The sequence below is a fragment of the Mytilus trossulus genome, chromosome 12 (assembly GCF_036588685.1).
Source record: "Mytilus trossulus isolate FHL-02 chromosome 12, PNRI_Mtr1.1.1.hap1, whole genome shotgun sequence".
Classification (NCBI taxonomy): Eukaryota; Metazoa; Mollusca; class Bivalvia; order Mytilida; family Mytilidae; genus Mytilus; species Mytilus trossulus.
Window position 1 is genome coordinate 38,193,857 of NC_086384.1, and position 12,199 is coordinate 38,206,055.

General features: G+C 30.7%; 1 protein-coding gene across 1 annotated transcript in view; it reads left to right on the forward strand.

Moving 5' to 3' along the window:
* The first annotated feature begins 1,539 nt into the window (after positions 1–1,539).
* The window catches only part of LOC134692428 (chorion peroxidase-like), a 36,968-nt gene continuing 26,308 nt past the window's right edge, over positions 1,540–12,199 (forward strand). The window contains exon 1 of the mRNA XM_063552880.1: positions 1,540–1,896. Within this exon, the coding sequence (XP_063408950.1) occupies positions 1,540–1,896 (357 nt within the window). The remainder of the gene's footprint in view (positions 1,897–12,199) is intronic.

Here is a 12,199-nt window from a genome sequence, read left to right on the forward strand (position 1 = left end):
AAATTGGAGTTCAAACTTTGATATCGTTACTTTTGTTGACTAGTATATATATTCTTCAAATCTAAGGAGATATGTAAGGATTTTCTTTGAAACAATAATCGACCAACGCCCAATATAAGCATTTTGTTTATAAATATAGAAAATTGATAACGGATAAGTAGGACGATGACAAGCCAAGAAACAACTTATTGACCTTATTCTAGTAGGTTTTCGTTCTGATAACAATTATATTTGACCAATAGCCGACTCGAGTTATGCATAAGATTACACGAGTAACACAAAACATTATCTGTAAGGATAACGACAGGATAACTAACCAAAACGGTAAAATATTCTCAAGTGAAATTAAATTCAATTATTTTTTTAGATTCTACAATCATGCATTTGTAAATAGTTTCCTATATATTATCATTGTTCATGATAATTTGAATTGTTCAAAATACAAATTGAAAAGACATATGTAAAATATAATGGTCCAAACTTTAGAATTGGGCCAATATATTATTGTGTTTTAACAGACAAACTATAAAGAAGAAAGAATGCATGTTTTTGTCACACAATCATGGGTTGAATCTTAAGCCTTGCATAATATGAAAATTTAACAATCATAGACAAGCTTTACAATTTAAACATTCATAGATTTGGCGTGAAACAAAAATAAACAAATAACAGCACGTACACATATCTAAGCATGTAGTGTTAGGTATACATTTGATGTGATATCTAATGTGCTTAAAATTATTAGTGGTAAAATTCCCAAATATCCGTTTTAATTAATAGATATGCAACACATGCTATCCAATTAGATGAAATGATAAATTTCTAATTCACTTCGGAATTTGATAAACGCCATTTCTGTTTCTTCGTACTTCGCTATTACCAATTGAATCGGGTCAGCTCTGTGTCTAGACAAACGAAATGTATAAATTGTTCTGTACACAATTACTACAAACATTTACACGTATGTAATGGATAGATATATAGCCATAGTGACCTTAGTTTGGGCTATGTGCCTTTGTGTATTTTACGTTGGGTGCTGTGCTAGTTCAATTGGATCCTCTTTAGGATCATCCCCACAATGTTCCAAATATCATTTTGATGAAAAAGTATTGGAAAAACTTGTTTGTCTAGAACTAAAAATGAAAATCTATGAAGCAAAAATTAAATCTTTCGATTCCAACAAACCTTGATAAAATTGATAAGACAAGACAAGACAAGAGGCAAACTGAAACATTTTTAGTATCAATGCGGGACATACTACAACGAACATGTATATATCAAATCGGAAAGTAAAGTCAAAAGTGATTTAGATTTATTATCATATACAATTGAAGAATACAACGAATCACAGAATAGAAGAGACAATGCCCTTGAACTACTACGGTCTTCTTACCAACAAGAGCAGAAACAGTTTAAACAGGAACAAATACGACTAACCGATTCCGTCCAGAAAACTGTTGAGAACATACCCTTACAGTTGGAAATCAAAGTTGAAAGTGTTACAAATTGAAATAGGTGAATTCGAGAATAAAAGTGAAAATGCAGTTTGAACAAATGAAAATACGACTAAATGATTCATTTCAGGAAACAGTTAAGAATGTAATTCCTCAGTCGGACAATAAAGTTAAAAGTGTTTTAGATTCATTATCAACTAAAATTGGGGATTACGAGAAAAGAGTTGAAAATGCCTTGAAATTATTTCATTCCACTATGCGCCAAGACCAGCAACGATTTTACGATTCCTTTCAGGTAAATGTTGAAAATGTTCGAACTCAGTCTGAAAGAAAAGTCATAAATATGTTAAATTCCTTATTGTTAAAAATGAACGAATTCAGCGAATCTCACAGCAACAGAGAAAATACTCTTGACCCATTACAATCTAAAGGAGTAGGTCCAGTAAGACCCCTTTTTGGCCCCAAAATATAGCAGTTATACAAAATTGTTTAAATATAACATTTTAGTAATTTATTGGACAGTAGCAAGCTCCTGTTACATAAATATTGACTGTTTTTGACAATACAATGCACATATATCGGATACTAGCACCATAAAGTCATGCTTAATTACTGAAATCTTCACAATTCTACCATTTTAGTTAAATTTTAGACGGTTTTCGTGTAAAACGAAAGTGGCCGCATTCGTGTTCATCCATAATATTGAGATGTAAGCTATATTTTATCATAGTACATAACATATATAAAGGTTGAGGATGAACACGGATGCGGCCATTTTAATTTTTGACAAAAACTATCTGAAAAGTGACATTTTCCGGCATATTTGGTAGAGTTTTCATATTTGAGCTTGAATCGGATGAATTGACTTATTCAGTTAAAATCTTGCAAAAAAACTAATCGAATCAAATGAAATAGACACTTAAGTGTTTAAAAAGTGGTCAAAATCTTTCGTCTGATGAACCTGAAATTTGAGGCCAAAATCGGACCTTACCGGACCTACTCCTTTATTAAAGAGAAAAACGATCTAACCATTCGTTTCATCTCATGACATATGATATAAAAGAGGAATTTAATAAGACGATTGAAAGCTTTAATTCGGAACTAGCTGGAAGGTCCTTTTTTCGAATATAAATGCACTTGTCTTTATTTGAATACTGAATGTAAATACTTGTCGATGCCACAACTGGGTAACAATTAGTTCAAAATGGAAAAATCAGCTCAAAAGTCAATTATTATACTTCGATATTGACATGATTGCGATAAAAACAAAAATTAACTTGTACGTTTATATATTACGAAACTAAGGTTTCAAAACCCTAAGGCATAATCGAACTTAGATGGATTTTTTATGTTTAATGTTGTTTTTCATCAACTGTTTCGGTTCTTATACACCATTGTCTTCGAACGTTTCAGAAAAAATACGTCGGATACATTCAAGCTAAACAATTGTTTTCATATATCTTGTTAGCCTGTTAGTCTTTCTAAAATGATTTAGGAACAGCAAATACTATGAATTGTTTCGTCATTTCACACTTCACATCATTTTAACAGAGAAGGTACTAATTAATTCTTATAAAAAGGAGTCGGATGTTAACTAAATAGATATAAGATGTTGTAACTTTATAGGGTTTTAAAAACGTTGACCGTTCGTACATTTTTAGAATGAAGCGCTTCCGCGCTTCATACAAAATGTACTTCGGTCAACGCTTTTACATCCCAATAAATTTACAAAAAGAAGCATTCAATTCTTAAATATAAGCAGAGGAGCAAATTACTTTTTTGTATGATTGATGCAAATACGTTTAACGTCTCCATAATGAGGCACTCTTGTAAAACAATTAATTAAATTATTAACTGTTTACCATAAATGTGTGAAACCAAAACTATGTCTTCACTGGGAACTCCAGAGCTGAAACATGAAGACTTCAGTTTAGCAGGGACTAAACTCTAAGGCTAGTTTTTTGTTATTTTTGCACATAGGAACTTTACAGACACAGTTAGTGTGAAACTGTTGTGCTTCACGACGACATGTCTTCTTAACTAAAGAATGATGCATTGAAATCGAGACTGTGCGATACATTCACAGAATTTTGGTAAAATTTTTACATCTCAAACACCCTTTCATTTTGTAAATAAAAATTATATATCTAATGGTGTCGACCTAAAGGTAAAACATGTTTACATTTACTTTGAAATGTTTAATTTAATATAGACTTATAAACAAAAGGCCACCACACATAACCTGAGATGAACACAAAAACCTTAAAAAGCAGATCCTACTTATATATTTTTTGTTCTTCCAACCCTTTATACTTCTTTACCATGTGCTGTTTTTATTTTTCTGTAAATAAAGTTTATTGACGTTTTCATCATGGTTCGGGTTTAAAAGTATCTTTTGTAAGTTATATTGAAGAAATCATAAGTTTCCTTGAAACTGCTTCATGGCAAGCGGCAAATATTACAGTCATTATGCAAACTATATAGTAACAAGTTTGTGATGCAAAACATTGCTCTAGTGTAATAACAACTCCAGTTGATAGATTCTTGTTACCAAAGGAATGAGCGGTGAAGAACACGTCTGAAATAGACAATGATGGATTTATCGATTTTATTTGTGTTTAATGCCGCTTTCATTAGTGTGCAAACAGTAATTTCTATTTTCGGAAAATGCAAAAAAAAGAGAGAAAAAATAAATATTTGGAAGCATGAGTAAAGTGAATTGTTCATTCATACCTATATTTTGTCACTGGAATGCTGTCTCATTGAAGGAAACTCGCATTTCTTTTTAAATTCAAACTTGCACAAGTCTTTTGGTTATATGTGTCAGTAGGATGCGGTTCATTGACGTTTACACCACACTTGTTTTAGATGGACATTGTAAAATTTCAAACATGCAGTTGAGGTGTTATTTTTTATCTGATAAAAGATGAAGAGGAAATAAAATAACTTAAAAGAAAAGAGAAGAAATGATCTCATTTATAAAAAAAAAATGAACTGTTTGGTCTCTCGTATATTGTTTGTCAATAAATATAGTTCCTGTAATTTTTATGAATGTAAATTATAAGTACTGTGTCTTTTAGTGAGACATCAATGGCTTAAAATTATCAGTAATGCAATTTATTTCATAAGGAAGATTATCATTATTTTTTAAACATTTTTTTTTCAGATGGCATATTGGATTTCAGTGTCAGATATGTATGGATGTCAACTCTGTCTATTTAACAAATGAAATAAAAAATCGTAGGTTAAAAAATGCGACTTTTCAAATTTGTTTATTGACTCTATTTAAATATCTTAGCAGTTCAAATACGTTAACAGTCAAGTATATGTCAAGATGCTCCAGAGATTTTCAACTTTTTCTTCATTTAGTAACTGTAAACGTCATTTTTGCACATAAGAACTTTACAGAAACAGTAAGTGTAAAACCGTTGTGCTTTACGACACTATTTCTTCTTTACTACAGAATGATGCATTGAAATAGATAAAATTGAGAATGGAAATGGGGAATGTATCAAAGAAACACCACCTAACCATAGAAGCAGCAGGAGGTCACTAACAGGTCTTTAATGCAGCGAAACATTCCCGCCACCGGAGGCGTCATTCAGCTTGCCCCTAATCAAATATATTTATTATATAAGTGATAATGAACGCCACACTTAACTCCAAATTGTACACAAGAAACTAAAATTTAAAAAAATACAAGACTAACAAACGTCAAAGGCTCCTGACTTTGGACAGGGGCAAAAATGCGGCGGGGTTAAACATGTTTATGAGATTTCAACCTTCAACCTATACCTCTAGCCAATGTAGAAAAGTAAATGCATAATAGTACGCACATTCAGGCTGAGAGAAGTCCGAGTCTAATGTCAGAAGATGTAACCAAAAAAAAATAAACACAATGACAATAATACATAAATAACAACAGACTAATAGCAGTTAACTGACATGCCAGCTCCAGACTTCATTTAAACTGATTGAAAGATTATGTCTTCATCATATAAATACCAGGCTCAATCCTTCCTATAAGAGGTTTAGTATCATACCATCATAACACATATGAGAAGAATATAACCCGTGTCATGCCAAAAACTGGTATTTAGGGAATGCGCGAATCATTTACAGAATTGTTGGAAATTCTTCAACATATAAAACACCCTTTCATTTTGAAAATAAAATTCTATATCTAATTGTGTCGACTTAAAGTTGGAAGACGAGTTAACTTAAAAAAAATAACTAAGTTTAATATAAGCATTAGGACCATACGCGTATGGTCATGACCATATGGGTATATACTCATATGGTCCGACCATACTCGTACGGTCGGACCATACGCGTATGGTCGGGGTAATTAGACAATATACGTATTATGTCTTGAAATATGAAATTTATTTGTTTAAGGCTTAGAAACGAATACAAATTAATTTCATATTTCAAAACACTATACGTATATTGTTTTTATACTGAAATCGATAAAAAAAAAAAAATTTGTAACAAATATTGTTAAAAAAACCTGTTTGGAATTTCCCTCTTAGGTACCATTTTGGGGTATTTCTCTATGACCGTATTTCAAGCGGTGGGACATTGACATTTTAAGGAATAAGAAAGGAAAAAAGAACTTAATTAATAACATTTAATAAACATGGTATATAAATTGCCAATTTGAAGACATAAAAAGTTTAAATTTATAAACGTTTGACCATTGTTACTACACGTTGTCATGGTTGTGACGTGACGTTAACACGTTTATACGTATAGCTTTATCTGTATAGTAAAATAGCGGATTGCAGTATAATTAACACTATGTAACAGTTTACGTTTTAAACTTATAAACTATTCATATGGTATGACAGTTCATTAAATAGTCGCTGTCTTATAGATGATTTTATTATTATATTATAATAAAAATTAACTAAATAAGAATTAGAAGTTTCATATAGTTAATTTTATTTTTATATATGATAAACACATTTTATACCGATGGTCATAATTAATGGTCATTACCGATTTTTTGTATAACAAGTGACCTCAAAAAATTATCTTGAACTGTAACACAAGACTTGAAGTAACATAGTTTATTTAATTTGTCTTGTGGATGTTGTATATTGCAGTCATGGTAGAATATTTGAGATCTACAGCTTTTTAAAAACACCGTAGACTTTCAGAATAACCCAAGACCTCGATATAACGGTACGCAGCTTCAAAAAGGCTAGTTTTTCACTCGCAGACAAAAGGTGTAAATGAAAAGGATTGTGCACAACCAAGACTTGCAAATGCAAAAAAGCTCGGACCATACGCGTATGGTCGGACCATCTGATTATACGCATATGGTCATGACCATACGCGTATTTTTCAAATACTCGTATGGTCCGGAGCATATATATATATTAACAAGACGTCGCCACTCATAAACTGTGATGGACACAAGAAGTAATTAAAAGGCATAAATTGTTTTGTACTTCTATCCCTCTATCTTTATCCTACTATACTTCATATACCTTTTTTTGGACATAATATGATTGAGGTTTTTAACATATTCCGGGTATCTTTTGTTCGAGGTATTGAAGAAATCACTAAATTCGATGAAACTGCTTCATAACCAGCGACAAATATTACAATCATAATGTAAAAGATATAGCAACAAGTGTGTGATGCAAAACATTGCTCTAGTGAAATAACAATTCCAGTAAATAGATTCTTGTTTACCCAATCAATAATCGGTGTAGATACCGGATGAAATAAAACATTGATTGATTTATTGATTTTTGGTGTTTAATGCCACTTTTCTCAATATTGGCAATTTCATACAAATAGTCATTTTTATTTTCGAAAAATATCAAAAATTCGAACTAAGGTGTTATTTCATTTCTGATAAAGTGAGAAAAGCTGAAGAGAATATCAAAGGATCTAATTGACAAAATGAAGACATGATCTATTTTAAAAAAAATAACCTAATTGGGCGCTCGTATATTCGTTGTATATATATATAGTAGAAGAAATCTTTTAATTTGATGAAGCAGCTAAATGACCAGTGGCAAGTATATCAGTCAATATGCAAACGCTTGTAACAAGTGGGTTATGCAAAACATCGCTCTAGTGAAATTACGATTCATGTTAAAAGATTATGGTTTATCAAGCCAATGATCGGTGTAGACGTTAACACCACACTTGTTTTTGATGAACATTGTATATGTTCTAACATGCATGTCTGATAAAAGGGGAAAAGATATATGATTTAATAGAAAAATATGAGATGATCTTATTTGTCAAAATTACCTGTTTGGCCGCTTGTATTTCGGTTGTCTATACATAAGTTCTTATCAATTTATTCAAAACCATAAGTACTGTGTCTTTAATGAGAATACATGTATATATGTATTGCTTAAAATTGTTAGTTATATAAATTATTGTATATTGAAGTTGATCATCATTCTTTTTGAATTTGAAGTTTTTCAAATGGCACTGTGAACTTAAGTTCCAGATATGTATGGAGGTTAAATCTGTCTTTTTAACAAACGAAATAGAAAATCGTAGATTTACAAGTGCGACTTTTTTCATGTAAATAATGCCTCCATTTCGCGTCTGAGCAGTTCAAATAAGTCAACAAACGAGTATATATTAAGATTTGTTTTTATTCCAGACATAGATTACCTTAGTCGTATTTGACACAATTTTGGTGAATTTTCAATCCTCAATGCACTTCAATTTTGTCATTTTTTGGCTTTTAACTATTATGAGTTTTATGTAGATGAAACGCGCGTCTGGCGTACTAAATAACAATCCTGGGGCCGTGTCAATGAAAGTATCCTAGGATATGTCCTAAGATAAGTCTTAGGACATTATTTAGGATGGTCTTAGGACGTGTCTGAGACATGTCTTAGGATGTAAAACAAAGCTGTCTTAGGACAGTCCTAACTATGATGGTCCTAGGACCATCCTAACACATTTATTTAATTGAAAATATATGTAGAGATTTGTAATACATAGACTAAATTGTATTTTAGAACCTATATGTAAAGAGAGGGAGGATGACTCTTATATAGAAAACAATTAACGCAAAATAAAAGTTAGTTTTTACGGAATACTATTAAATACGTTTTTAAATATGATAAAAGATATAAATGAATTTAATACGAAAACAAAAGTAAATGGTCACAAAAATTTGTGATATTCGTGCTAAAATTTTAGTACATAAACTAGTTTTGTCCTTAGGTCCACTCGATTTCATCACATGTATCGAATCAGAATTAGGTATAAAAAAAAGAAGTAAACTTTTCCCTATATTTACATTATTTAAAATATCAGTGTTGCTTATGCTGATAGTATTGTTTAGGCTTCAAAAAAGGCAGCACGAACTAATTTATTATAATACAATTAAATCTTTAACAAACATTAAACAATATTTTTTGTTATTAATTTTATCTAATGATAGTTTAATATTGTATTAGTATTTTTAGTATTGAGTTTATGCCATATTTGTTGTTTTTATTACGTTTTAGGACGATGTAACCCTTAGGACTATCCTAAGACACCTAATTGTATATCCTAACTTTAGGACCAAACTTGGGACGTATCTTATTTTGAAGACTTTCGTTAACCCGACTTAGGACTAAGACGTGTCCTAAGACCATCCTAAGACATGTCTTAGTCCTAGGACAGCTTCGTTGACACTGGCCCTGATACCTTTGATATTTCTTTTGATAAATCCCAGATATTTTCAACTTTTGTTTTATTTACTTACAATATAACTCAAATGTGTGAGTACAATTTTTTCTTCACTGCCAAGTCTAGAGCTGAAACCGTAAGATTTCAATTTAGCAGGGACGTTACTCTAAAGATATATGTCACTTTAGCATTAGCACATAGGAACTTTAGAGACACAGTCGATGTAGCGAAGTTGTGCTTCCCGACGACATGTGTTCTAAACTACGTATTAATATTCTATACATAAAAGTGTCGACATAAAATTGGAAAAACGAACTTAATAAAACGTTCAAACGTTTAACTTAATATTAAAATCTAAGCAGTTAAGATTAGTTAACAAACAAGATGTACTACAAATTTTCATTTTATGTTTAATTTTGTAACTGTTTATCTCAAATAAATGTATGCAAAAATAAATGCCTTCACTGGGACCGCCACGGCTAAACCTTTAAGACTTCAATTTAGCTGGGACGTTACTTTCAACCGTTGAGAAAATGGTTCTTAATAAAGTTACTTGTTGGTTTTACGTTATTCCTTTTTAAATATGATTTTTTTTAAACTATTTGAAGACAAAAACGAAATAATGCAAGTTATACTTCATATTGGAGTCATTTTTGTAGGACCAAAAAGAGCGTTTGTGTTCTGATCTCTTCAAAATGACAATACAATCAGACTTAAAATGATTACTAACTAATGAAAAGTAACTATCAAATTAAAAAAAAAATACCTTAAACTAAAGAAATCATTTTTAGTTTTATAAATCTATTTCTTTAGTAACTACAATTTTGATAAAAACTTAAACGTTTTATCTTGCAACTATTTTTTTTCTATTATGACTGCTATTACAAGACGCAGCTTATGAAATAAAAATATTTTCGAAAAAATTGAAGAATATTTAAATTTATAGCACAATGTATTTAGAAAATTAGTACTATTTAAACGAAAGATGTAAGATAAGTAAAGTTGAAAGTATGTCCACTGTAATTTAAGCATTAACGGTTTCTTAAACTAACTATTATTATCTAAAGGTATAAACTTTATATGCAGATTTCTTTTAATAGAATATAATGTGTTGTATGTGCGGGTCTTAATAATTTTTGGGCATGTATCGCACAGTAATTATCTAAATGTATCATTCGGTGGCTAAGTAGACATGTCGTGGGGAAGCACAATTTCGCTACACTAACGGTGGCCGTAATTATCCTATGTGCAAACATAACAAAACTATCTTTTTCACAAGTATTTTTATTGTTCAACATGTCGTCTTAGTAACATTCAACATGTCGTCTTAGTAACATATCGTTTATGCGTCCTTTTTTGTATACAACATCGTACATTTTTTTTATGACTCAATATTTAATACTGTTTTTGAATGACGAATGTCAAATGTAAAGATAATAGTGATGCATCTACAGTGATATGAATAATGAATCTGGGATACATAAAAAAAAAATCCGGACAGTTCAATACAATGCCCTATTTTCATAATAAAAATTGTTCATCAAGCGGTGAATATTAATTCTTCAAAGTTCAAGACCTTAATTTACAAGAACAATTATGGTCGTCAAGAAAAAAAAAGTCAACTCTTTTTGAAGTTTTATTTGGGAATACATATTTGAAATATATGTTACAGGTATATGTCAAATGAGGGATTTTGTAAAATCACTGAAATTTCAGGGAATTTGTAAACTCAATGAACTGCTTAGTGATTTTACAAAATCCCTGATTTTGACTAGTGATTTTACAAAATCCCTGAAATAGTTAAGATATTTTTTACGGATTCACTGATTAAATTCAGGGAATTTGTAAAATTAATTTATTCATTTCTATTTAAAAATTCTCTGAAAAAAGCCTGCAACAGTAACACTCAATAAGTTTGAGGTTAATCTAGCCTTTATTTTAATATTTAAGTGAGCAGTTTTCATACACTATACAATTGACATAATGTAGAACAATGGCTCAGGCACAAATGTCTTTTAAAAACCAAAAGAAAACATACACACAAAAAGTTACTTCTTATAATTGAGGGAAAATTAAGGGAAAACATATGAAAGCAGGGGAAATATGATGAAATTTTGGAACATGTTGTCAATGAATCACAGAAACTTATCACTACCTTGTATCAAAGAAAAGCTGTTTATTATAGTTTTTCTGTAATTTCTGTAAAACATAAAATCAATAATTGGAGAACCGTGGTGTAGTGGTTAGTGCATCGGACTACTAACACAAAGGTTCCTGGTTAGATTCCCGTTCGGGATGAAAATTTCAGGAACTCAATTTTCGGCTCTCCCTCGACACCATTCGCGAGTATGGTCTTGAGGAAACGATGATAGTCCGTCGGAAGGGGACGATAAATGGCTGACCCGTGTTAAGAGAGAGACATATCTCTTGCACGTTAAAAACACCCTTGTAGATTTCGAAAAAGAGTAGGCTAATGCCGCTACAAGGCAGCACTCGCACCCGCAAAGTGGAAAGGGATAAATATAAGTTGCAAAACTTGTTTCCCAATCCACTATAAATAAATATGTTTAAACTAATAATATCAATTTTTTAAAATAAAATATTAAAACGAAACATTAGTTTGATTGCTGTCATGAGAGAAGAAAAACACATATGTTAGGTATAAGAAATTGAGTGGGTAAGGGACTGTAATCCAGTGGCAAATATTTCATGCATATCAGAACAGGATCATCCTATTGCTATATAAATTTATATATAAAAAGAAAATAAGTGCTGTATTATTAATTTGCTGCCTACAAACTAATAATAAAGAAAGACAACATAAAATATAAGTAAGAATACTTTGTTTTGTACTTGCATGTTTATAAATAGGTTATGACCAAGCATAGATTTAAAAAAAATATATGTGGCTTTTTATTGCCTTTTAATCATTAAATCACTAGTTCTAGCTCATTGTGTTTATTAAACAAATATATTTCAAAATCATAAGTGTTCATTAGTCTATTTTCATATAAAGAAAAACAAATTTCTAATAGCTAGTTGAACTGAATTGTAATCAGGGATTTTGAAAATCCCTAGCTCTA